The sequence below is a fragment of the Trichechus manatus genome, unplaced genomic scaffold (assembly GCF_000243295.1).
Source record: "Trichechus manatus latirostris isolate Lorelei unplaced genomic scaffold, TriManLat1.0 scaffold00076, whole genome shotgun sequence".
NCBI classification, from domain to species: Eukaryota; Metazoa; Chordata; class Mammalia; order Sirenia; family Trichechidae; genus Trichechus; species Trichechus manatus.
In genome coordinates, this window is record NW_004444012.1 from 10,945,888 (window position 1) to 10,973,839 (window position 27,952).

The 27,952-nt window shown below is 42.6% G+C and overlaps 1 protein-coding gene across 1 annotated transcript in view; it reads left to right on the forward strand.

The window, feature by feature from the left end:
- The window catches only part of STARD9 (StAR related lipid transfer domain containing 9), a 76,136-nt gene that overhangs the window by 3,870 nt on the left and 44,314 nt on the right, over positions 1-27,952 (forward strand). Inside the window, exons 2-13 of the mRNA XM_012556732.2 lie at positions 6,319-6,435; positions 6,773-6,805; positions 6,895-6,956; positions 8,724-8,836; positions 16,225-16,294; positions 17,642-17,714; positions 18,949-19,016; positions 20,113-20,210; positions 20,632-20,841; positions 21,033-21,130; positions 22,058-22,135; positions 22,610-22,681. Of these exons, the coding sequence (XP_012412186.1) occupies positions 6,319-6,435; positions 6,773-6,805; positions 6,895-6,956; positions 8,724-8,836; positions 16,225-16,294; positions 17,642-17,714; positions 18,949-19,016; positions 20,113-20,210; positions 20,632-20,841; positions 21,033-21,130; positions 22,058-22,135; positions 22,610-22,681 (1,092 nt within the window). The remainder of the gene's footprint in view (positions 1-6,318; positions 6,436-6,772; positions 6,806-6,894; positions 6,957-8,723; positions 8,837-16,224; positions 16,295-17,641; positions 17,715-18,948; positions 19,017-20,112; positions 20,211-20,631; positions 20,842-21,032; positions 21,131-22,057; positions 22,136-22,609; positions 22,682-27,952) is intronic.

Below are 27,952 nucleotides of genomic sequence, written 5' to 3' on the forward strand. Positions count from 1 at the left end.
ACAGAGAGAGAAAGCCTTCCCCTGGAGCTGATGCCCTGAATTTGGACTTTTAGCCTACTTTACTGTGAAGAAATAAACTTCTCTTTGTTAAAGCCATCCTCTTGTGGTATTTCTGTCACAGCAGCACTAGATGACTAAGACAGTGACGTTAGGACATATTAAAGGAGCCCTGATGGCGCAACAGGTAAGCACTCAGCTGCTAACCGAAAGGTTAGCAGTTCAGACCCATCCAGCAGCTTGTGGGAGAACCTGGTGATCTGCTTCTGTAAAGATCACAGCCAAGAAAACCCTATGGGGCAGTTCTGCTGTGTCACGTAGGTCTCTAGAGTCGAAATCGGCTTGACGGCGCCTAACAACAAAAACAACAGGACATATTAACTATGGTGTCTGTATTCAGGTATCTGTGCTCCAGAATAAATACATGGTTTCCTTTAAAATATATGAGAATACCAGAAAGGTGACTCTTCTGAGCAATCCTTATACAGAAAAATGGAAAAAAATAAAGTGTAATAACAATAAAAGACACAAAAAATAACTGAAAACCTCACATTTGTTTACTTTGTGCCAGACATTATTCTAAAGGATTTACACAGGTTAAAATGATTAGTCCTGTGAAGTATAGGAATTGTTTCTATCTCCATTTCACAGATGAGGAACCTGAGGCAAAATTACTTGCTGAGGAATCAGGTTTTAAACCTAGGAAGTGTAGCTGTTTAGAGAATAATACATCATTCTGCGCCCTTGCCCAACTTCAGGCCCCATTAAGTTATATATTTTGTAAGAATGCTGTCTCTTCAAATAAGGGGCCTTGAATCCTCCTTTCCTATCCTACTACCCCCAAGTTTGGAGAGAGGATGTGTGAATAGATCTACAGATGGTATCAGCTTTACCTTCTCTGCTCGCTGTCTCTGTGTGATGATAAGTATCAGTAAGTACAACTCTGGGTTACTTGAGTTTTCTTACGTAACTAACAGCATTAGTGAAACCATATGTTTGAATAGTTTCCAACAGTTGTCTAAATTCTTTTCCAGTTGGAAGGTTCCTGCTAACTAGAATTAATTTTTAGATTATTATTTTTTACTGTTAAATTCTTTTGGCTTCCTTGAAATGCCCCTCCTAGTTCTCACTCGTTTTATAATTGCTGATAATTACATTTGAAGTCAATACTTATTTAATTATTTTTAACCTTTTCTCATCCTAAACTGGTTAGGATTTTTTTTTTTTTTTAAATTGTGCTTTAGGTGAAGGTTTTTAGGAAGAAATTAGTTTCTCATTAAACAGTTAATACACATATGGTTTTGTGACATTGATTGACACCCCCATGACATGTCAACGCTCTCCCCTTCTCGACCTTGGGTTCCCCATTTCCATTCTTCCAGCTTTCCTGTCCCCTCCTGCCTTCTCATCCTTGCCCCTGGGCTGGTGTGTTCATTTAGTCTTGTATATGTGGTTGAGCTGCGCGTATTGTTGTTTGTTTTATGGACCTATCTAATCTTTAGGTGAAGGGTGAACCTCAGAAGTGACTTCAGTACTGAGTTAAAAGAGTGTCTGGGGGCCGGCCATATACTCTCAGGGTTTCCCCAGTCTCTGTCAGACCAGTAAGTCTGGTCTCTTTTTGTGAATTTTAATTTTGTTCTACATTTTTCTCCAGCTCTGCTTGGGACCCTCTATTGTGATCCCCGTCAGAGCAGTCAGTGGTGGTAGCTGGGCACCATCTAGCTGTGCTGGACTCAGTCTGGTGGAGGCCGTGGTAGTTGTGGTCCGTTAGTCCTTTGGACTAATCCTTCCCCTTGTGTCTTTAGTTTTCTTCATTCTCCCTTGCTCTAGACAGGGTGAGGATTTTTTTTGCTACAAGCTTATATAGGGTCTAGAGAACATAATGTTTAATAAAAGAACTACAGAACTACCAAAAACAAAGAAATAAATGAAAAATCTCTCAGTGAAAAATTCCTTCAGGAGAATACAGGCCAACCATTATTTATGTATCCGAAACAGTCATGATAAAATCCCCAGAGATGTTGATTCTGCCTGGTTTCAAGAAGGGTATGTCTGATAATGTTGCTGATCTCTCTCCAATAATTGAGGCAGTCCATCCCTTAAGATTTATCTTGTTGAACTTTTTAAAAATCCTGATTCATAGATTCAGTTGTCCTTAGAACATTGGGTATCGCTAGGGCTTTTGGTCTTGATTTCAGGATTTAGGACTTCTGTACAGTGACGTGTAGGGGGCTGTCGCCTATCTAGCTAATACTTAAAAAGACTAGAAGCACTGTATCACATATAATTAATCTGTCAACTTAACACTTTTATCTGCTTCTACTCCAGAAAAAACTAAAAGTCTGGCACTAAGACTGCCCATCTCTACTGCACTCAACCCTCTAGCTTCAGATTGCCTCATAGCAACTTATTTTAACCTTCAAACTGCTCTTGGTATTCACATTAGGTTGTGTCCATCTGCTTCATTGTATTATCATGGGGGGGAGTGGAGCATGGTGTCTTTTGGCCCCATAGTACCCTGTTTAGGGCTGAGCTTTTTCCAGGAACTTATCACAAGCAAAGCTCCACATTTCTTGAAGAATAGTAGTAGTTGCATCTCAGCAGTTTCCGCTAACCCTATGTTTGTAGCCTGATGGTTTTGCTTGTCAACATCTTTTACTGTTGAGTGAAAATAGGATCTTAAAATGATGTTTTCATAAAATATCCAGGCAGTTGTTTGACTTTGGATAAAGTTAAGGACAAAGTAACATTTTGTTGTTCTTCACAACCCACTGGACTCACTTTGTTCAGCTGTGTGTGAGCAGTGGGAAGAAATAACATCGAAATATAATGTGGTCTTGCTCTGTCTGCATCTCTGCTCCCACCTCCTGCTGGGCACTAGAAAGGAAAGTTGAATCTGTGGACGATTTTCCAACTAGAACAGGAATGGCAGCCAACTCGGTGGTTTGATGAAGAAAAGAAATATACCCCTCCTTCTTTAAATCTCTTGGAATTTAGCCTGGATAGATTTCAGGAGATAAAGAGAACCCTGCCCAGTTTTCAGCTTTGCTAATATAGAGGCTAATGAGTGGAGAGGGAGAAGTGCAGAGCTGGGAGAGAGACTGGAAAAAGGAGTGGTAATGGTACAAGGCCCGAGTCTGTCACTGCTCCCAGGTTCTTTTGGCCCTATGTCTGAATGTTGGAAGCATTGAAAAACAAACAAACATAAATAGTTCACTGGCCAGGAAGCAGAGCTGCAGCTGCTCAGATATAGAACAGGTAATGTAGTCTTGAGTCCTCAACTCGTATCTTCGTCCTTGTTGTCCCCAGTTACATGTATTATCTCACTTCCTCTTCACAGCATATCTGTGATATAGACACAACTATTCTCTCCATTTTACAGCTGAAGAAACTGAGGCTTACAGGGACTAGGCAACTTGCCCACGCTCACACAGCTATGAAGTATAAGAACCACATTCCAATTTGGAATCATATCAGGCAGTTTCACAACTGAAGAGAAGATTGGAAGAGGGACAGGAACTGTGGGATCTGGGTAGCAGGGAACTCAAACAAAGCTAAATTATAGAATAGTTTGCTAACTTGAGCATCACACTTGGCACTTTTACAACTGTACGCTCAGCACGCAATGCTGTTGGACTCTCAATACCACCATAGAGAATTTGTCATCTTTTCTGTCTTTGTGTCGTTTTTTCCAAAATTCAAAGCCCCAGACAGGAGCATCTAGTTGGCCTGGTCTCCATCATGTCTTAGTCTAGCTGCCAGGAGGTGGAGAGGAGTATCTGGCTGATTTGACTTCTGTAGTAGGCAGTTGGGCCGTGCTTCCCACTGATTAGAAATCTCCCCAATCAGGAAGAGTATTTGGATGCTGGACAACAACAATACAAAGGGTAGATGTCCACCCCACCAGCCATGGCTGTACCTGTTGCCAGTATCCATGTGGACTGGTTGAAATGAGCAGCTGTGCCTTCGCCCATAAGCCTGGCTGTTTTTCCGAGATCAGGATCTGCCTGACAGAGTCCAATAGGACTATCAGGCATTGCACAAAGTACAGGAGTTTTCACATGAGGACTTCTGGCTGTTTCTGAATCATCGGAACTAACCATCACAGAGTTGAATGACCAGCCAGCTGATAGGGTTAATCTGAGGAAGAGCATATAAAAGAGGGGGCTATAGGGAGAACCCTTATCTAATTTACGAGCTTAACTGGTCCTTAGTGTGGTGTCTCAAGACCCTGAATTTGTATGATATGCTACTGGGCAATATTTCACTGTAGCTTTACTTGATTAATGTTACTGAACATTTTCTTGCTGCGAGAAGGAAGAACAATGTGCATGGCTGGCCTGCCTGTCTTCTTTCTTTCTTGCCTCCCTCCTTTCCCCCGCCTCCCCTTTCCTCCTTGCATTGTGGACATTTACCATAATGTTGACACTGTTTGGCCAGTTTATACCTCTAGGGGTGGGTCTGCAGAGTTTGATGAACTCACCCAGCAGGCTGAACAATACCAGGCTTTTGTGATAAAAATTCCCAGCCTGTTCCGTTCTCTGGCTGTGATCTGAGTGCTTTCTCAGACACCAGGCACAGAGCCTACGCAAGGGCACTGTTATCTTTGGAGTTCTCATTTTTTCGTGACCCAAGGCTCATTGCTTTTTATACTGTTGACTTTTGTCTAGCTTATTACTTTATCAAATCCGTAAGAGTTTAAAATCAAATCAAAGGAGCAAATATTTTTCAGCTCTTACTTGGAGCAAGCTGCTTTACTAGGAAACTATACATTTCTGGGCTTATGTGTATGTGGGTGAATATGCTGAGATGTGTTGAAATCGTGTGTATATTAGAAGCACCTAAATGATTGGAATTTAGAGTCTTTCTTTGTGTATCTTCAGTAAGAGTAGTCCTGTCTCCATCTGCCTAGTGAATATGTACTTATTCTTTATCTTCTTCTTCACTTTCAGGTAACCAGCCACCCCTTCCTTTGTGCCACGCCAGTATTTGCAGCACTTTGCTTCACTCATTTGCTTGTGTCTTTGCCCTTCTCCTTGACTCTTTGCCTTAAGATAGGGACCATAACATTTTTGTATGTGTATAGTGTCTAGCGTTGTGCCTAGCATGTAGTGTTGTTGTTAGTTGCTGTTGAGTCGATCCCGACTCATGGCGACCCCATGTATTACAGAGTAAAATGTGAGTTTTCTTGGCTGTAATCTTTTTTTTTTTTTTTTAATTGTGCTTTAGGTTAAAGTTTACAGCTCAAGTTAGTCTCTCATATAAAAATTTATACACACATTGTTATGTGACCTTAGCTGCCATCCCTATAATGTGACTGCACATTCCTTCTTACCCCTCTGGATTTCCTGTGTCCATTCAACCAGCTCCTGACCCTCTCTGCCTTCTTATCTCACTTCCGGACAGGAGCTGCCCATTTAGTCTCGTGTATCTACTTGAACTAAGAGACACACTATTGACAAGTATTATTTTATCTTTTATAGTCCAGTCTAATCTTTGTCTGAAGAGCTGGTTTCGGGAGTGGTTTTAGTTCTGGGTTAACGGAGAGTCCAGGGGACATGTCTTCTGGGGTTCCTCCAGTCTCAGACCATTAAGTCTGGTCTTGTTACTAGAATTTGAGTTCTGCACCCTACTTTTCTCCTGCTCTGTCAGGGACTCTGTGTTGTGTTCCCTGTCAGGGCGGTCATTGGTGGTAGCCGGGCACCGTCTAGTTCTTCTGGTCTCAGGCTGATGGAGTCTCTGGTTTATGTGGCCCCTTTTGTCTCTTGGGCTAATATTTTGCTTGTGTCTGTGGTGTTCTTCATTCTCCTTTGCTCCAGGTGGGTTGGGACAAATTGATGCATCTTAGATGGCCACTCGCTAGCTTTTAAGACCCCAGGTGCCCCTCACCGCAGTGGGATGCGGAACATTTTCTTAATAAACTTTGTTATGCCAGTTGACCTAGATGTCCCCTGAAACCATGGTCCCTAGACCCCCTCTTGGCTGTAATCTTAATGGAAGCAGATAGCCGGGCCTTTTCTTCCGTAGTACTCCTAGGTAAGTTTGAACCACCAACCTTTAGGTCAGCAATCGAGCACAAAAGGTTTGTGCCACCTGTGGACCTCAGTGCATAGTAGGCACTTTAAAAAATGTTTGAATGAATGACTGAATAAATGAATTTTCTTTAGCTGTCTTTTTCTGAAGCCGAGATTGATTCTGGTGAAATGGAAAATTTGTACTCTTGTGTTTAAAATATTTAATAATTTTTATGATTAAAATAATTCTGAATTTCCTGTGGTAAGAAGGGCCACAGTGACATGCTTTCTTCTTTTGTTTTTACAGGTGTTCCAGGATTTGGGGACTGAAGTGCTATCTGGAGCTGCCAAAGGCTACAACATATGCCTTTTTGCCTATGGACAGACAGGCTCTGGGAAGACATACACCATGCTGGGGACCCCAGTGAGTGATTTAGTACTCTAATGAGATCTTCCTAGTGCCACGGCAAGCCTGAGTCTTATTTTGCCTGATCAGGGTTCCGTCCTTGCCACTGAGAGATAGAATGTGAGCCTGTCAACTTTAACAAGATTTCTAGGATCTCTTCTGCCTTAAGAATGGGTTTCTAAGCACTTTAATAGAAAGTTTTCTACATGTCTCCAGTGAAACTCCCTAAAATGAAGAGGCTAGCACAATTAGCCCAAGCGCAGTCTTCCACGCTGAGGATAGTTCCTGGGTGTTGGGTTGGGGAGAGCATCACTGTGAGTGAGCAGCAATATTATTCTTCTCTTCTCTTCTCCAGGCCTCCGTAGGGCTGACGCCGCGGATATGTGAGGTATAGACTCTTCTTTTAACTGGATCTTCTCAAAGTAGGTCTCCTTTATACACTCCCTTCAGTGAAACCCAAACCTCTGGTTTGTGCAGGGTCTCTTCATCAGGGAGGAAGACCATCCCTCACTGCCTTCTTCTTGTAGGATAAAAGTAAGGTAGGAACCTATCAAGCTCTGGGCCTGAAGTGTTACTGTTTCCACTCCAAATTCTAGCATGCTCAGTCATCTTCTCCTTGTTTCCAGAGTTACCCAGAGGGTTGGAGAAAAGCCACAGCAGAAATATCTTGCAGTACAGGGAGATGAGAAACATACTTAGGTCCTTGGTTTGTACCCATTGCAGTTGAGTCGGTTCTGACTCATGGCAACCTTATAGCACAGAGTAGAGCTGCCCCATAGGGTTTGCAAGGAGCGCCTGGTGGATTTGAACTGCCGACCTTTTGGTTAGCAGCTGTAGCTCTTAACCACTGCACCACCAGGGTTTCCTCTTTGTATTGTAGAAAACAGAATTCCCTCTCTTTAGGTTTAATAAGCAAGTGTCTCCTTCTGTGGACCAGCTTACTCTGGCTGTCTGGTTTCCTTTACCTTCATTTTTATACAATTTTTTTTGGAATAACTCTTCTATCCTCTTACTAGGTTGTTCTCCAGGGCAGTAGTTACTAAATCTAGTTCCCAGACTAGTGTCGGCTATTCCGAGATAAAGTTTTAACTGGCCTGTAGTAAAAATAGTGGTGTAAGGGAAGGTTAGGTTACCAACTGCCCTTTATTTAAGACCATGACCCTCCTACTTTTTTGGTGTTCACCTGTCTTTTTTTTTAAATTGAGTTATAATTCACATACCATAAAATTTACCCAATGGATTTTAGTATATTCACAAAGTTGTACAACCATTACCACCATCTAATTCCAGAACATTTTCATCACTCCTAGAAGTTTTCAAAATAAAAATTTGAAAACCAATATTAGCGTGTGTCTGTATATATACACATAGATACACATACATGAAATCTGGGACCCACTACTCTCTAGGAGACAGCTGGGGTTTCTGTGTCCTGCTATGAGAAAGTTAGGGAGAAAAAATATATGAAAAGAATATGGATATAGCCATAGGCTGTGTTCTGGTGAAGAAAACCTTTCCGTGAGAAGTCTGCTTTCTTGTTTAATAGAATCTTACTGATTTTAATAAAGAATTGTAGCTTTTTAAAATTTTTTAAAGGAATGAAATGCCAGTAGATGCCTGTAAGTTGGAGCATATCTAATACAGATTCTCAGTGTATAAAACAGATAAAATGAGAATTGTCCTACTTAAAGCAGGAGAGGGTACCAGACCCTTCTCACTTAGCATTCCTTATTGCTCGGCAGTGGCCCTCGTGATGCCTTCACAGAACAGCAGTGTTCAAGGAACACATCTGAAAATCAGTTCAAGGAATGAGTTCTTTCGATTCCGTTCTGTGGCAGCCCGATCAAAGCACAACCTGGTGGCCTCGTTAAAACCGTTGCCGTCGAGTCAGTTCCGACTCATACCGACCCTATAGGGCAGAATAGAAGTGCCCTATAGGGTTTTCAAGAAGCAGACTGCCACGTCTTCCTCCCGCAGAGGGACTGGTGGGTTCAAACTGCCAGCCTTTCAGTTAGCAGCCAGGCGCTTAACCTGGTGGCAGCATACCCTAAAAACCTCTTGAGAGCTAAACTTGAATCAGCCCTGATATTGTAAGCCTAGAACTATAAAGTGATGACAGCCAGTGCCTAAAACACTCTTGTTCCCCTGTAGGAAGAGACTCAGGGTGGGCACTAGCTTGAGCCAGGTCTGAAATTACCAGATAGCGAACAAGAGCTGGGACCTCCTGCTTCTTGGCTCAGTGTTTTTCCCACAGGACTTAACTATTTTCAAAATCTAGTTGTGTTGTCTTTTTTACTTGTCTATAGTTTCCTGGAAATCTACAATGAAAGGGTACGGGATCTGTTGAAGCAGTCTGATCAGAAAAAGTCCTATACCCTGCGGGTCAGGGAGCACCCAGAGATGGGGCCCTATGTACAAGGTGAGCCACCCTGTCCTTTGAGGTCTTAGACCAAACTGAAGCGTGGGAACCTCTCCTAACCAACCAGTTGCCATCTTGTCAATTCAGACTCATGGTGACCCCATGTGTGTCAAAGTAGAACTATGTTCTGTGGGGTTTTCAGTGGCTGATTTTTCAGCAGTTGATTGCTAGGCCTGCCTTCTCAGTTGTCTCTACGTGGATTCAAACTGCCAACCTTTTCGTTAGTTGTTGAGTGCTTAACCATCTGTACCACCCAGGGATTTCAGAAGCTGTTTTAATGTTCACTAATTCATTCTAGAACACTGGATGTTGTTGTTGGGTGCCGTCAAGTCGGTTCTGACTCATAGTGACCCTATAGGACAGGGCAGAACTGCCCCATAGGGTTTCAGAGGCTGACATCTTTATGGGAGCAGATCTCTAGGTCTTTTCTCCCACAGAGCAGCTTGTGGGTTTGAACCACTGACCTTTCGTTTAGCAGCTGAGCGCTTAACCGTTGCACCACCAGGGCTCCTTAGATGCTGGATAGATTCCAATAAGTAGAAAAGACATGGTCCTGCCGTCATGAGCAAGCTTACAATCTAATAGGGTGACTCAGAAAACAAGCAAACGCTTAGTAACAAGTTGTACTGGGCTAATAAAAAAATAAGTAGGTATAGTGATGGAAGTTCATATATGTGCCCATTCCAGAGAAAGGTGATCCAACAGAATGAGGAAATTATTGAACAATATCGTTAATATCTCACACAAGTAAAATTTTGCTGAAGATAATTCAAAAACAGTTGTAGTAGTACATCAACAGGGAACTGCCAGATATTCAAGCCAGATTCAGAAGAGGCCGTGGAACAAGGGATATCATTGCTGATGTCAGATGAATCTTGGCTGAAAGCAGAGAATACCAGAAAGATGTTTACCTGTGTTTTACTGACTATGCAAGGGCATAGTATGGATCATAACAAATTACGGATAACATTGCGAAGAATGGGAATTCCAGACCCTTAATTGTGCTCATGAGGAACCTGTACATAAACCAAGAGGGAGTTGTTTGAACAGAACAAGGGGATACTGCATAGTTTAAAGTCAGGAAAGGTGTGCATCAGGGTTGTATCCTTTTACCATACTTATTCAATCTGTATGCTGAGCAGATAATCCAAGAAGCTGGACTATATGAAGAAGAACGTGGCATCAGTATTGGAGGAAGACTCATTAACAACCTGCAATATGCAGATGACACAACATTGCTAAAAGTGAAGAGGACTTGAAGCACTTACTGATGAAGATCAAAGACCACAGCCATCATTATGGATTGCACCTCAACGTAAAGAAAACAAAAATCCTCACAACTGGCCTAATAAGCAACATGATGATAAACAGAGGGAATACTGAAGTTGTCAAAGATTTCATTTTACTTGAATCCACAATCAACACCCATGGAAGCAGCAGTGAGGAAATCAAACAACATATTGCATTGGGCAAATCTGCTGCAAAAGACCTCTTTGAAGTGTTAAAAAGCGAAGACATCACTTTGAGGAGTAAGGTGCACCTGACCCAAGTCATGGGATTTTCAGTCACCTCCTATGCATATGAAAGCTGGGTGATGAATAAGGAAAACACCTTTGAATTGTGGTGTTGGAGAAGAATATTGAATGTACCATGGACTGCCAAAAGGACTGCCAAAAGTACAACCAGAATGCTCCTTAGAAGCAAGAATGGTGAGACTATGTCTCACATACTTTGGACGTGTTGTCAGGAGGGATCAGTCCCTGGAGAAGGACATCATGCTTGGTAAAGTACAGGGTCAGCGAAAAAGAGGAGGACCCTCAATGAGATGGACTGACCCAGTGGCTGCAACAGCGATTGTGGGGATGGGCAGGACTGGGCAGTGTTTCGTTCTGTTGTACATACTGTTGCTATGAGTTGGAACTAACTTGATGGCACCTAACAACAACGATGGCAAAGAACATTGGGAGGTATAGGAGACCCATCAGCATGGGGTGATCATGAGTCAGGAAAGGCTTCTCTGACGAGGCGGTATTGAAGCTGAGACCTGAAGGGAGGGCAGGACCCAGTCGTGTGAAGAATGGTGCAGTGAGGGGAGGAGTGTTGGGTAGAAGAGCCACATGAGTCAGAGCCCTGAGGGAAGAGCTGGGTATTTTCAAGGAGGCCAAGTGGCTGAAGCTTTGTGAGTAAGGGGGTAGTGGCGTGGAATCAGGTTGGATATGCAGATGTCAGATCCAGCAGGGTCTCACTGATTCCCAGGTCAGCCAGTCTTCTTTCCAGGGGGCTTTCTTTTCCATTGGAGGTGATAGAGAGGATGGGAGAGATGGGGAGTTGTCACATATAGGGCAGGGTCTGATCTGTTTCCTCATCAAGCACTTGTATCTCAAAGTGTTTGATACCGTCTGTCGTACTTCATTAGGCTGGGTCTTGCTTTGAGTGAGAACAGTTGGGTTCTTTTGTGGAGGAGTTTTTTTACCTTTTCAGGCTACTCATAAGAATCAATGTATATGTTTTATGCCACTGTTCCCACAGCAGTATGCTAACTTAAATCCTGACAAGGAGAGGAACAGGAAAGTTCTCTTCTTTGATGAGGACATGGCCAATGGATGAAGACCCGTGGGTGTGCTCAGTCACTGATTTTGCTACCCGTGTCTTTTTCCAAATGCCCCATCATGAATAGAAGCTTGCAAACAACAACAAAAATACCATATACTTTGCTGGAAGCCAGTTTGAGTTTCCTCTAAAACCCTGTGGACATACATTTCTCTGTGGGTCCAGAATGGCACCTTCAAGGCAGACTGTGACGTGATGCAGTAGCATTACAACTTCTCATCTTAAACTATCTTTTTTGGTTTATGTGGGAGTAACTAGAGGAGACCTCAGGCATAGTCCAAATGTCCTCATTATCCAGAAGATAAAATGAAGTCTGGAAGAAGCTAAGGGACTTGCCCAAAGTCACACAGCTGGATGGGGCAGGCTTGGACCTTGGAACCTTGCCTGGGACCAGGTTGAAAGGAATAGGACAGAATCTTGTATGTTAAGAGTCTGAAGGAGACGTAGGACCATAGATTCTTTGACTGGAATTGTATCTGAAACCCAGAGAAGATATGAACTCACCCAAGGTCATATGGCTTGGGTCATACACCCAAGGTCAGTGGCAGGCTCAGGATTAAAATCGAGGACTCAAGATGCCGTTTAGGGTTCTTTATTTTGGATACTTTTATGGAGTGAATCTTTGGGGAAGGGGTGGGGTGGGGGGCTGAGCAAAGGAAGGGGGGCAGGAGGTGTTTGGTAGGAAATAAATTCTAAGTCAGCAATGTCTCTTAGGTCCTAAGGGTTATAGGTTTCCTGAAGCCAATCTGGACTTTCTCAAACCATTACAGATAATAGGTGGACATTCCTCCCATTTCTTAGTGAAGGAGCTATGAGTTCAACTAGTGTAGAACCAACCTTGGAAGGTAGGATCCTAAATAGTCACACTGAACTGTGTTGTTCCCATTACTATTCTCTAATGGCATTATAGCAATTTTTTTTTTTATTTAAAGAATATCTTTTTTTTTGTTCGTTTATTCATTCATCTGTATCTTGCCTGTCTGTCTTTCTGTCTGTCATCTCATGCATTCTGTGAGTTTGACTCCAAAGTAGAAAGTGTTTCTAGTTTCAAACCAATTCTACAGGAATTTATTGTGTGCTTGCTAGATACATATACTATTTAGGGTACCATGAGGTATATGAAAATTTAAGGCCGGGTTCCAACCCTTGAAGAACTTGCAGTTCTAGTTTAGAATTGTGAGCAGAAACTTGATAGCTGCCTAAATCTACCAAAAGGAAAGGGGTATCCTATTACTGTCACAAGAAGTTTGCTTATTAATTAGATGATGGATTAAGTCGAAATCTGAAATGTAAAGGGCCCTGCCCTAAGCACACATAAGAGACCAATGGCTGCAGTAAAGTGATAGCTAAGTGAGACAAAGACAATATCGTGTTTTTGCTTTGACCTTTATTTTAATCCAGAGAGACAGGTATAAAGCAGGAGATGCTGGAAGTAGGTAGTTGGGACACTGAAAAAAATTTTGTATTTTCTATGTACTCAGTCTGCAAATAACAGAAGTTTTATTTTATTTTTTTCTTTTTAATCCTTATACTGTTTTTTCCCTTTGTATTCTGCACTGACTAGGACTTCTAGACAGTATTTTTAAAAAATGGTAACAGTATCTTGTCTTGCTCCTAAGGAAAAGCTTTCAATATTTTACCAGTAAGTATGATGTTTGCGGTAGCTTTTGTTTTTAATAGATACTCTTTATCATGTATTTCTTAAACTATCTGTGATGAAGGACCAGTTTTTTAAAAAAATTTCAATCCATGACATAATCAATACCTTTTATAAAATAAAACAAAGATGAATTACTTGAATAATGAAAAAAGATGTATTAATTACAAATTTTTCATTTCTAGATTCAACAGATTAAAAAATTACTCTGTCAAATTGTTATATAAAAGTTCCTAACACTCTCAATTTCTCTATCTCATCGTAAACCAGCAAGAATTTGAGAACTGGCACCAGTCTGTGGATAACTTAGAGTAGCACTACCTTAACAGATTAAGGAAGTTCTCTTTTCTTCTTAATTTTCTAAGATTTTTTATTTTATTATTTTGAAACAGGTCAAACTTTCAAAAAAGTTACAAGTACAGTATAAAGAACTTTTTTTCTCAGACCGTTTGAGACTAAATGGCTGTCCTCATGGCCCATCTCCTGTGAATATTTTAGTGTGTTCTTTCTACAAACAAAAATATTCTCCTATATAATTACAGTGTAGCCATCAAAATCAGAGAATTAGTTTTAGCACGTTACTACCATGTAATAGATTTCAGTAATAGTCCCAATAACTGTACAGTTGCGTGTATTTATGATGTCTCCTGAAGAGTTCCTCTGTCTTTTCTTGACTTTCATGAACTTGACACACCATCAGATGGTTTGCAATTTTTATTTATCCCGTTGCACATGATATTCACTTTCTTTACTTGACTAAGGTGATGTCTGCTAGGCTTCTTCACTCTGAAGTTACTGTTTTTCCTTTGTGATTAACAAATATTTTGTGGGGAGATACTTCGAAATCATTGAGTGATGCAAACAACACGCTCAGCTGCTAACTGAAAGGTTGGAAGGTTGAGTCCACCCAGAAGTGCCTTGGAAGAAAGGCCTGGCCATCTACTTTAGAAAAATCAGCCGTTGAAAATCTTATGGAGCACAGTTCTACTTTGACACACGTGAGGTCGCCATGAGTCAGAATTGACTTGATGGCAAATGTCCTGTACCTCATCAAACTTTCAATGTATTTGTTTTATTTATGTTGGTATGGGTTCATGCTTTTCTGTCTTATTCAGTGGTTTATTATCTGGTACTATTATTTTCTATTTTGATGCTCAGATTGTTCCAGGTTTAGCAAATGGGTTCCCCTTCATGTGGGCTTCTGTGACATTTTAACATATTACTATCATTTTGGAGCACTTTCTTGCTTTCTGGCGCAAGATATTTGAGGCTCATCTTCTACGTTCCCTGCCTCAGCCCTGGAAAATTAGCCATTTCTCCCAGGTACCCTGGTTACTCTTATTGGAGAATGGTATTTAGAAGCCAAAATCTGGGTGCTAGGTATACTCATTGCTTTTGGGATGTTGTAACTCCTGATCCCTCTCAGTGGACAATTGGGTAATATATGTTCACACCAGTACTTCCAATTCCAATCTAATCCAACAAAACCGGATACTTTCCAGATTTCTCCCTTTCCATATTTATAATTCCCTTATATAACCGTGAAAAATACTTCTTTGATCATACCCCCTATGTGTAATCAGTCTCCATTGCCACTGCTGCCCTCTCTATGGATGTCCACCTCACCATGGCTGTGCTTTGACTCCCTATGCTGGGCCACCTCACCACAGGAAGCCTTCCTCACCATGCCCAAGCCTAACACTTTGAGCTGGGCAGCTTGTTCCCCTTCCCAACGAACCATGTGAGTGCCTTCCTCACCCTTCTTGGTGTTCGTATCCCTGTGCTGGGCCATATCCCTGCCCCAACATGAAAGCCTACCCACCCCATGTGGTCTCCAACACCCTGTGCCAGACCAGTCTCTGTGTAGATGCCCTCCTCACCTCACTTGTGCTCCGACTTCCCATGGCAGGCCACCCCCACATGTGGGCAGCTTTCTCACCCTGCCTGGGCTTTGATATCTTGCTCTGGTCTGCTTCCGTGTGAATGCTGTCCTCACCCTACTCAGACTTTGACTTTCTGTGCTGGGCTATGGCACATGTGGCCACCCTTCTCACTCCACTCTCATGTCAGGCCTTCCCTCTACATGGGTGCCCTCCCCACCCTGCTCAGCTCCTGATTCCCCAGTGGGAGGCTGCCCTTGGCATGGACACTCTTCTCACCCTGCTTGGGCTATGACACTCCACACTGGGCCGTCCCCACCCTCAGTGTGGACACCTTCCCAACCTATTCATCCATAAATATTTTAGTATATAGCCCTAAAAGATAAGGAATGTTTTAAAAAAGAAAAAGCAACAAAACCATTGTCACGCCTAAATAATAACAATAATTCCTTAATATAAAAAATCCAATGTTGAAATTAATTTTTGATGTAATTGTATTCAGTAGTGAGTCCATAAGGTTATTTTGCTCCCAAGTCTCTAATACGAAGATTCTTAAGTACAGTCGTGAAGATCCTTTGTGACTTGGTCCATAACTAGCCATAAACACTTACTTCCATGCCCTGAAACTTTTCTTCATCTATCTAAAGCTACTCATTCTACAGTAGCCAAATTCAAGACTCATCTCCACAGAACCTGCCCTAACCTCTCCTCTGATCTCCTTACCATTTATTATCACTTCTACTCCTGTAACACTTGGTCATATTGTCTTATTGTAGTATAACTTACCATGATTGTAAACTGTAGGGGGACAGGGACATGTGTATTGTATATTTTGTATGCCAAACTGAGTCTGCCACTTGCTGGGATACTTAATACCTCCCTACCTCAAGAATTGTGTGAGAGCCAAAGGAGATAATATGTAAGAACTTTTTTTGTAACTTATATAGCAAAATTTTAAGGAATTAGTATTATTGTTTTGTTATTGCTAGCCTAGCCACTCTATGGATTCTAGGCCATAATCTCTGTGAGGGCAGAGACCTGTGTTCCCAGAGTCTATCACAGTACCTGGGAGTAGGCTTTCAGTAAATATTTCTTGACTTATTATCTAAATGAGTTTAGCCAAGTTCCCTCATTCTTCTCCATCAAGTAATATGAAATAGGAATGACAAAATTAAGGACAGGTAAAGGTTAAACTTTCTAAAAAAATTTAATTTATTTTGTCCCTCTTGCAAATCTGATAGGTTTATCTCAACATGTAGTTACCAACTATAAGCAAGTAATTCAACTCTTGGAGGAGGGGATAGCTAACAGGTAACAGGTTTGTTTATTCCTATCATTCTTTTACCGCATTTACCTGTCCTCTGTTCTCATTGTTCCCCTTTGGGAGACTGTGTATGATGATACTTAAAATTGTCTTTGTCTGCAGCTTCCCACATCTTCAATCAGGGACCCTTCTCAGAGCAGTGATGTACTTGGGATGAGGAGCCGTGGCTAAGATTTAGTGCTCTTCTCACTAGTACTGATACTGGAGTTTGTTTTGGGTAAAATGATATTAGGCATTGAGCCCAGAGAGTTACTCTGCCTCTTGTCGTGTAATACACAGCTTCTGCTATTTTAGTTAAAGAAAACATTCTTGCCTGCACTGTCCTCGCCTCAGGCTTGATAGAGATGAGTGCCAATACAGTGTAAAATGTTTTCAGGAAAACATTTTTCTTGTTTAGCAGACTTGAAAAGGTGCTGTAGATGCCCCTGATCGTTATTGTAAATTGTGGTAACACTGCATGTTGTCAGTTATGATGAAATACTCAGCATATTATCAGTAAATGCCTGAAAAATGCTTTTATATGTAGGAAAGTATTTCGAGTTTTCTCTTTACCCTATTAATAGCAGGTGCAAGTTAATTGGATATAAAGGAAAAAAACTAATGTTCTACCCTAGGGGCTTACAGGCTCTTCTGGTCGTCAGGATATCCTGAGTTCCTTGATCGTTCAAAGTGTCAGACTTCACCTTTTCCTCTTTAGCCTTGAATCATGAGGCCAGCCTCTAGATTTTGGCCCTTTTCTTCAATTCTTCAGCTTCTCTGAGAACAGAAGCCAATGAGATGGTCCTAAACTGAAACGTGATTACCTTAGATTTAATAAAGGGAAAGTGCTCCTGACGAAGCGTTAACATTGGAATGGGTTCCTAAGGGAGACTGTGAATTCCGCTTGGTTTAAGCATGATGCTGACATAATTCAGCATGTCCTTTCAGAGGCCTTTGTGGCATTGTAATATTCTCTGTTAAATGACGGCTCACTTTCTCTGTCTTTGAGTCTTCTTCAGCAAGCTGTCTCCCTAATGGTCTGTCCTGGGAATGTTTTTCCAGGTTGATGACACTCTAGTATTCCCCTTTCCACTCTGATTTTTGCTTCAATTGCTTTAAAAAAATCTTCTAACATGGTTTAATATGAAGCTACACTACGTTTTATTCTCAGATATCAGCATATAGAGTGCTGTTTCTGCCCTCTTTGAGCCTAACTGTACTAGACTAAAAATGGATCCTTTATTGTTCTCATCCGTGAACCTCCACACTAACATTTTTTGTGTTTCCTATGAATCCTTAAGGGTTCACCATGCACAAACCATCCTTGTCCTAACTGTCTTCCCTTGTATACACAGAATCACAGCAGCCACCCATGTTCATGAGGCCAGCAGCAGATCTCATGCCATCTTCACTGTCCACTACACGCAGGTTGGTCACCCTTGTATTTGATGAGACGTCTTCCTCTCTTTCCCCTTTTGGCTACTTTTCTTTCTTCCTGTTCCTTTTCCTTTCCTCCTCCTCTTCCGTTAACAGGTCCTCTGATATAACTGAATTGTCACAGAGGACCCACGTGCAATCAATTCAGCTACACACCTAGAGGGAGAGATTTCATAAAGGTTAATCAAAATATCTTATGTTTATATTTTACTTTTAACATTTCAAAGCACTTTTACATCTCTTATGTGATCAGTATGAGCGTTTAAAATGAAAAATAAGGTTGAAATGAAAATAAACATTAAAATTAAAAAGTAGGAGATTCACTTCCATTACGACGGAGTGAAGAGCTTGAAAAATGCTATTCCCAAAAGCAAGTATAAAGCTGGACAAAACTGTCAAAAAGAACCATTTCTGTGCTCTGAAAATAGACCAAAGGCATACAACAAACCGAGAAATGTTTATTTACGAACACTACTAAAGTTTGGTTAAGAACAGTGCAGATGTATGGTGTTCTTGCCTTGGGCTACTCCCCACCTGCACCCCTAGCTCTGTGGGCGTGTAGTTTAGTCAGGGCAGGGCAGACTGAAAATCTCCCGCTGCCGGAGGGGCTCACTTGATCTGGAGCGCTGTAAGTTAAAGTGGTGACCCTGGTGGCAAGTGAACGAGGAGCGCCAGTGGGTCCACTAGCCTCAGGTTATGGGTTTGTTTTAGGCAAGACACTGACCGCAGACCATCTGGAATTTGACAGGGAATTCCAGAAGGTGATACAGCCACAGGGGTATCACCACCACAGCACAAACAACACTACTACTGATTCCTTTATAAGATCCTCACATATCCTGGGTTGGCTGGAAGCTGTGTACACGTGCAGCACAGGCCAAGTGGGTCCAAGCCACATGACCCTGACAGACAGAGCCTGCCTATATGTGCAGAGGAGACACGAGAGGCCCTGTGACTAGTGAATGCTGGGCCACCCACACACAGATCTGTCAGGAGAGAGAAGTCCTAACTGGCTTAAGGTGTTGGGTCCAGCTTCTGACCGGTTTCATAGTTTTAGGTTTTCCATTTAGATTTCTTGAGTGAGTTGGCTAAAAATCCAAAATATCACCATGGTTAGGAGACTGTCTCTTAACCATTATACCACCAGGGCTCCAGGAGAGTGTCTAAGGGCAAAAAAACCCACAAAGCCCCAAATGATAAGCTTTAAATGTATTCTCTCCCATAGGCAATCCTGGAGAACAACCTCCCCTCTGAAATTGCTAGCAAGATCAACCTTGTGGACCTAGCAGGCAGGTAATTAGGATCTCAAAGCCAAGGGGAATTACTCCCTTGACATTCACCTTGTTCTTGCCCATTGTATGGGGAATGAGCTTGTCCAGCCTTTCTCACATTTCAGTCATCCTGAGAAAATTGCAAAAGAAATGAATTCTTTGAATGCTAGGTCAAGAAGTTATAGTTTTCCAGGGACTGGAAAGTTCTTCTAAGTCAAGGGTTCTTAATCTTAGCTCCCCATTAAAATCAGCTGGGGACATTTTCAAACTCCCAGTGCCTAGGTTACACCCCAGGTCAGTTAAGCCCGATGATTGGGTGGGTAGGGAAGGGGAAGTGCAAGCATCAGTACTTTTTAAAGCTGCCTAGGTGAGTCCAGTATATAGCACGGGTTGAAACCTACTGCTGTAAGTGGAAGCACAGCTTCTTCCTTTGATTTACTATTGATTTTATGCAGCTTTATATGCTAGTTAAAAAAAACACAAAAACTTTAAATATTGTGGGAGTGGGGGAAAGATATGGCCTTTTAAGAATTAGAAGGAAGCATAAATTGTAGCCACATATATATGCAAAAAGAAGAAAGTCTAAGATGAAATAAAATAAATTTTCTTATTTTTAAACTGCTAAGTAATATAGTACAGCAACCCTTAAGAACTGAGTGCTGTCTGCAAGAAACTGTATCAGCCAATCTAAGGTGTGACATTTTAATGCTTCTCATTAAAAAATGAATTTGAGACACTTGACAGTTAATAACTAATACTGTAAGACCATTAATATTTGAATTTAAAACAATAAGGATAGAGGGAAAGTAAATATACTAAAACCTATTTTAATATCATTACTGTAAATGAGCATTACATTTAGCTTAAAGTGTTCTACCAGCCAAAAGAAAAACAAAAATGTAATGAATTATTTGATTGTATTGCCTAAGAAGTAAAAGCATGCCAGTTCTTTACAAAATGGTAACATTTTTCCTGGAACTGAATTCTAAAAGGAATTTGTTTTGTGGGCCTTTTAAAACAATATGATGTACAAGGTAATGGATAGTATTTTCAACAGCATTGTAAGGCTAATGTCTTCTTTTTTGCTTTAGTTTTTGTTTTCATTGACTGTTTTATAGTGAAAGAGCAGATCCCAGTTACTGTAAAGACCGGATTACTGAAGGAGCCAACATCAACAAGTCCCTTGTGACTTTGGGAATTGTCATCTCCACCTTAGGTATTGTAATGATAGACTGGGTCATAGGAGTGGGAGGGAGACTTCAGAAGATAACCGGTAGATTCTTCTTTTGTCATAATGGAGGTAGAAACTACATGGTTCTTTTTCTTAAAGTTACCTTATTTGGGGGGGACATGAAAAATTGATATTTGCCTGTGAGTTTAGAGTACAATGTGACCATCACCCTACCACTGTCATTTCAAAAAGATGGAAGATAAATTGTATGGTACAAACACTTCTTGTCACGTGTCCAAAATCTAATTCAGGGCTCAAACTTAAAGCATCCTATCATATGCAGAAAGAGATTAGGAAGTATGATATTTCATCTATGTTCTTCAACCACTGTTTTGTGTGAATGTACTTGAAATGCACTTGCTTCGTAATTCCTTCTTTCATTTACCTCTATTTTTTGTCTTTTAAGCCCACAACTCCCAAGTATTCAGCAGCTGCCAGAGCCTCAACAGTGCAGCCAGTGATTGTGGTGACGGTGGAACCCCTAGCTTTTCTTCTGGGACCAGCAGTGGAGGGAGACCCTCCCGGAGGCAGTATTATATCCCATACCGGGACTCTGTGTTGACCTGGCTGCTGAAGGACAGCCTTGGAGGCAACTCCAAAACCATCATGGTTGCCAGTGAGTGGGGTGCTGAAGCTGGTTCTACGTTGGGACTGACATTCTGCCTCAGAGAAAGGACTTTGACTACCTAGGGTTCTTCGTTCCAGCAAGGGTCTCTTGTACAACATGGGCTATAGCAGCGAGGCGAGTGGTTAAGGGCTGGTTGGAAGTGTTTGCCTTTTTTTTTTAACTTTTCCCTTCCACCTCAGCTGTGTCTCCTGCACACACCAGCTACAGTGAGACCATGAGCACACTGAGATACGCATCCAATGCCAAAAACATCATCAACAAGCCACGGGTGAATGAGGTGAGACCCCCATCTGAAGTTCTGGTCTGGGATCGCTTACACAAAGTTTTCTTTATTTTTTTCTCTCATTGATTTCTTTCTATTTTGTAGTGACAACAGCTTGCCAGGTTTCTTCTCCAAATGATGACAGAGTGAAATTCTTTCTTTCAATGTCATACCCTTCTCTCATCTCTACTGACTTTATTCAGTAACTTTTTATGAATAATTTATTTTTGCTACTTCTTTAAGGCCATTCCTTTCAAGATCCCTGATGTACCATTGCCCCTCTAAGAAAGGTCATTTAAAAGTTTCTGTGTGTACTGCTCTTATTTTGAATTTATGATAACTTGTGCCTGTGTTTTATGTTTCTGTGCAAATTGCAGTGACTTGGTTTTGGGCAAGAAGAGAATAAGGAATTCATTAGTTTTGGAAGCCGAATCATAATGAGAATATTTCAAATGTTCCTTATCTCCTTGGCAAGTCCAGTGAAAAATTCCAGGGCAAGGATCACAAACTGGTGGCCAGACATACATAGCCCATCTGTGGACTTTTTATAAAGGCCATATAAGGGCAGAGGATAAAACGGGAAGCTCAGCACTTACTACCTATCCTCCCCTGGCATTTGTGTTACCTGCCTGGCCTCCTGCTCTTGGGCAGTGATTTTCAAGCTTTAGTGTGTATCAGAATCACCTGGAGAATTTGTTAAAACGGATTTCCAAGCCCCACCCCCCAGAGTTTCTGATTTAGAAGGTATGGGATGAGGCTAGAGAGTTTGCATTTCTAACAAGTTCTTTGATGAAGTTGATGCATCTGGTCCTGGGACCACCCTTGGAGAACCACTGCTCTAGTAATCAACTTCTTCCAAGCTGATTGCATGTAATTCGCAGCTAGATGGGGAAATCTAGGGGCCGTTATCAATCAATGGTGACTGAGTTTTCTATGTTTCAGGATGCAAACGTAAAGCTGATCAGAGAACTCAGAGAGGAGATCAAAAGATTGAAAGCCATGCTGCTGAGCTTTGAACTGGTGTGTGGGCAATCAGAACTTTTCCATGCTCAAGTGGGGTTCTCCTCCTGAGCCCCTGAAGAGTTAATTTAGGAGGGTCTGTTCCTCTGCATACAATCTGGGCCTTGCTGCATTCCATGTGCTGTTGAGTAACAGTAGTGGAGCAGAGGCAGGAGCACAGACAGGAGGGGGACTTAATTGCTCTGTAGTTCCAGCTGGGGTGGGCATCCCCTCCCTACAGCATCTCTGTTGTCTAAAGGGCATTTGCCTGAATTGGCCTTGCTTTACATGCGGGTTGATATTGAATCGGGGCCCTCCAGAATTCTCCTACCTTGTACCAGTGTGAGTCCATATACTTAGGCTTCTGATTTATTTCTGATTTTAATGATAAATTAATTTACCTACCTCTTATCTTCCTTCACAAGAGTAAGGGTGGGACCCACCTGAATGGCAGACCAGTAAAATGTCAAAGCACATCTCTTTCTCTCTGTGCAGAGGAACTTCAGTTCATGGAATGATGAAAAGGATGAAAATCTGAAGGAGCTGGTTCTCCAAAATGAGCTGAAGGTGGGTGTGTTAGGAGGGATCAGTTGTACTTTCCATGACACTGGGAGCAGGTCTGCTCTTCCTGCATTATTCCTGGGCCAGGGCTGCCCCTCATCAAGGCAGAGAGGGTGTGTCTAGTTTAAGGACAACTTTTGTCTTACTGAGCCTTGAGTGGAGATGTGTTTGCCTTAGGGGCTGGTGATTGGCTTTCTGCCTTTCTGCTTTGTGCTCTCGGGTTCATGATAACTCTTCTTGGGTAGTGACAGTAACTGAGAAAAATGATTTATTTTAGGTTAGTAAACCAGTTGATCACCTAATATAATTGATCAGCTAATATGTGCCCAAAGGAGCCCTGGTGGTGCAGTGGTTAAACCCTCAGCTGCTAACTGAGGTCAGCACTTCAAACTCACCAGCTGCTCTGTGGGAAAAAGGTGTGGCAATCTGCTTCGTTAAAAATTACAGCCTTGGAAAATCCATGGGACAGTTCCACTCTGTCCTATAGGGTTGCTGTGAGTCGTGATAAACTATATTGTTTAGATGAAAGAAGTTTAGACAAGGAAGAAGTTACGGCTTGGAATTTTCAGATCAGGCATCAAGATGCTGGTGATTGGAAGGCAGAGAACTTAAACTAGACCTTGAAGGACTGATAGGGTTTGTTAGATAGGGAAAAGGGGGAAGGCATTTTGGTCAAGGGAGGGGTGGCGTAAGCAAATCCATGAAACTGGGAGAAATAACTGGTGGGGAGGCCATGTAGAAGCACACAGTATAAAAAAGGCCAAGCTGACTAGAATAGGTGTTCATGATAGAGATAATGGAGCAAATTTGGGATCAGTGTAGGAGGTTGGAAGTTGTTATAAGCAGGATTAATCATAGTTTCTTGAACCAGGTTGGTGACTGTCCAGGCATGTACCAGTAACTTGAAATTTGCCTCCTACATTGGAGGGTGCTGAGAGACCAAAGAAAGAGGTGGACAATTCCAGTATGGTGGCGAAGGAGTTTTACTGGGAGACTTATGTACAAGGCGGTCCCTGGACCAAAGCAGATCTCCGCATCCTGCAGTGGGAGGGCAGAGGTTTTATAGTGGTGGTGGACAATAGTGGCTCCATGCCGGGATCTTATATAAGAATGCAAACTGTAGTGAACTGGCGGCCCACATGAGGGCGCTCATGTTCGACCTCACGAAACTTGTTTTCCCTTCAGTCTGCCCACCAAGGCCAGCTCTTACAGCCTGGCATGTTTTCTCTCTTGTGCCATAGTACAACAGGCCCCATTTTCTCCCCACTGGGAACAGATATAGAAGTGGGGCTGGCCACGTGCCGTGTGGTGCCCGCGCATGTGCAAGAGACAGGGAAAGTTACTGTGTGCTCAGAACAGGGGGAAGGCTTCTGTGATAAGGAGAAGGAACTGGGAGAGAGAAGGCAGCCCAATCCCTAGCTTCCTGATCAGAGAATATTCTGGGCCCAAAGCCTTTACTTAGCCTGGATGGGAGATGTAGAGGCAGACTATTACCCCAACAGCCTACCCCCCAACTCCCATCTGGGTGTCAGAAAGAGAAGCAAAGCAGTACCAAGCCCTGGTATGTCCATCACCCATTTTGGATGTTGAGCTGCATGTCTATGGTTTGAGGCTTAACTCAGGTGGATGTTACATCTGTGCGTTATTTGAGGCAGCATTTAATGAGGTTTACTAGTAGGACTGTCCCTAGCAGATTGATCAGGCCTGCTTGGAGGGAAGATCCCAAGCAGCTACCCCAGTGGTGGCTTAATCCAAGCTGACTGAATAGATCAAAGGGCTGCATTTGTCCAATCTTATGTATGTATAACATGTCCTGATCCATTTATGTAAAAACAGCATATTTCTCCCAACATGGCGCATTATATGAACAGTACACATTTCAGTACAAACAATACAAAGCTCTCCTCAGCAAGGTTGAACAAGGTATTATTACCATTGCCAGACCAGGCTAATTCAGACTTGGTGTAGTCAGTCAATGTACGTTGGACTACTTGGTCATATTCTGCAAGTTCTTCACGTCCAGACTAATGTCAAATTCAGTCTTAAGAGTACCGTTCTTAGTGTTAAACCTTCTAGTCCTGTGCCATTTACATTTTTAACACACAGAGAAATTTCCTTCTAAAGTTGGAGCACTCCCCACAGTTAGCTTTCGTACTTCAAAAGATGTTTTCCATGAGTGTGGAGGCGACCATATTCATTTACCCCATGATCTTCTCAGTACACCAGGTTACACATTCAGTTGGTCCACGAGGTATCCTCCTTCTTGACAAATCAGCTGGAACCATGTGGGGAGATGACTCGTCATCTCAGTTCAGATGTTGACAGAGCCAACAGTTGGTCTGATTGGTAGCTCTAGCAAATGCCTGTGTCATTGGAGCCCATGGATGAGGGGCCTGTCCATCATTGTGTGATAATCTAGGAAGAAAAGAGACAACATTAACAATTCAACCCTCCCCTCCCCTACCTCCTCTGAGACTTGAGGTGAGGGTTGCCTGGGTATAATCACCCAGGCTCTCTGTCCTAGTCTTGAGGCAGTGACCTCCGTGGGAACCCAGATCTTTTGTCAGAAACAGTTGTATACAAAAGAAACACATTTTATAGAGTAAACAATTTGATCCAACATACGGCACAAATGGGAAATGCCCCTGTAGGAAATTGTTGCGTTGAGACCCAAGACTGTTTGCCTGAGATGTATAGTTCAGGCCGGGGTTGTCTTGTCCCCAGCCATCAGCCGTTTAAGCCTGTCCATTGAAGTGCTTTATCGCCCCTATGACTTGGGGGTGATATAAGAGCAGGAAAAGTTCATTCAAGATCCAGTGGAAGCCTTTGTATAGGATAAGAGGCTCCAATATGATTTACCTGCTGAGAATGCCCTGGCCTGTTGGCTCCAGAATCTGTCCCTGGGCAGATTTTAGCCTTGGCCAGGGTCTCATAGGCAGGTCAGCTTTTCCGTGCTGTCTGGCATTTTCTGATGGCAGTGGCATTCCATGTGTGTAGGCCCAGTCTGGGATAGTGTGTGACTCTCCATGGCCTGTCCTCTAGTCAGTTGCACATCTCTTTGCTCTAGAGTAGAGGATGTTTCAGCCTCTGCAGTCAGTTGGCAGGAGCAGTCAGTCTGCTTATTGGTTGTTTTTCCTGCTCAGCATAGTGCCCTTTCTGGTGACCATCCACACAAGTAACAAAAGCTTATCAGGAGCAGAACTGATTTTTTTGTCCAGATAGCTCATCCCTGTAGGAGCTTGCTGTATATGTCAATCTGAGGGTTGTCAGTGGCCAGATCGAATGGCTAGGCTATTAGCTATAGCCCACATCACAGTTTCCATACCCTCCCCTCCTCCCCAAAATGGTCCTAACTGCAGCAATTCCCATCAGGGATTGGAGGCAGAAGTTCACAAAAGTGCACATTGATCAACACCATCAATACATGTAATAGGGGTTTGTAGGGGCCCTGAAGGGACTTATCAATAGTCAAGCTTGGGAAAGGATCTCAATGCTGGTGACCGCAGACCCAAAAGTTTTCCTCATTTTGGTGCCAGGTGTTACAGAGATTACGGTCACCTGTGCAATGATATCTGAAAACCGAAGACATACAGTTCTTTTCATTTCCTCATTGAACTTTAATTGTAATATAAGGCCTTTGGTTGTAAGCTTAATCCTCAGTCTTAACTCTTTCTGAAAGTCAGAAGATCTGGGCAAAGTTGGCAGAGCCCTCAATCATTTGTGGAGCCACGCCTCCACCATACCGAGTGCAAATATGGGTTCAGCCCAGTTGCCTGGTACCGTGGAGACAGTCTCTCCTCCTTTAGTTTTCCCCTTACTATTGCAACTGTGACTATATTGCTGCTTGGTTATCTTGGCAGGGGCAGTTATCAGAGAGTTCCAGAGAGGGCCTCTAAGGTCTTTTCAAGGCTGTTCAACGAGGGCTATCTTGAAGGCCTTTTTTTTTTTTTTCGTACTGTTTTAACTCTTGCTTTGCGGCTAGGTGTTACAGGATGTTTTCAGCACCAGGGACCTGCTTAGCCCTTCCAACTATCTCCAGTCCCATTGTTGGAGGGCTTTGAGCAATGGCTAGGGGATTGTTCCCCTAACCCTTGGATCCCCCATCTTAACAAACCTGCAGGCAAGTGTTTCTAGCTGCTCATCTGGTTCACGGGCGCGGCTGCTCAATACGTCAGTCGTGGCTACACATGACTCCCACACATCTCTAACTATAACTCTTTCTGCAAAGCTCTTAATGTGTGCTTCAGCAGCTAGCTGGGCTTCGGTGGCCAGCTGAACAGCCCAGAGCAGCGACCATCCCACGGCTGCTACTGTTCTCCTAGCTTCTTTTCCACACTTATGGAATTGCACGTCTGTCCACAACCAGGCTGTGTCATTTGGCATTTTGGGGGCGTCCTCATACTCTGGCCAGTGTAGGGTTTCCCTTGCAGAAAAGCATATGGGCCAGACCTCCCCACATGGAGGTCACTGGCTATCTTAGTTATCTAGTGCTGCTATAACAAATACTGCAAGTGGATGGCTTTAACAAACAAATTTATTCTCTTAAGTTTAGGAGGCTAGAAGTTCAAATTCAGGGTGGCAGCTCTAGCAGAAGCCTTTCTGTCTCCGTCAGTTCTGGGGAAAGGTCCTTGTCATCAATCTTACTGTGGTCTAGAAACTTCTCAGTTCAGGGACCCCGGGTCCAAAGGATGCACTCCGCTCCTGGTGCTTCTTTCTTGTTGGCATGAGATTCCACTCCTCTCTGCTCGGTTCTCTTTTTTGTCTCAAAAGATATTGACTCAAGATACAACCTAATCCTGTAGCTTGAGTCCTGTCTCATTAACATAAAACCAAAAAAAAAAAACTAAACCCATTGACATCAAGTCAATTCCCACTCAGAGCGACCCAATAGGACAGCATAGAATTGCCCCATAGGGTTTCCAAGGAGCGTCTCTTGGATTCAAACTGCCTTCCTTTTGGTTAGCAGCTGATCTCTTAACCACTGTACCACCAGGGCTAATCCTGCCTCATTAACATCACAGAGGTTAGGATTTACAACATAAAGGATAATCACATCCAATCATAAAATGGAAGACAACCACACAATACTGAGAATCATAGCCTAGCCAAGTTCACATACATTTTTGGGGGGCACAATTCAATCCATAACATTCCACCCTTTGGCACCCAAAAATTCATGTCCTTGCCATATGTAAAACACATTTCACCCCATCATATCATCCCAAAAGTGTTAAGTCAACTCCAAATCCTGATTCCATCCTGGGACAAAATTCCACA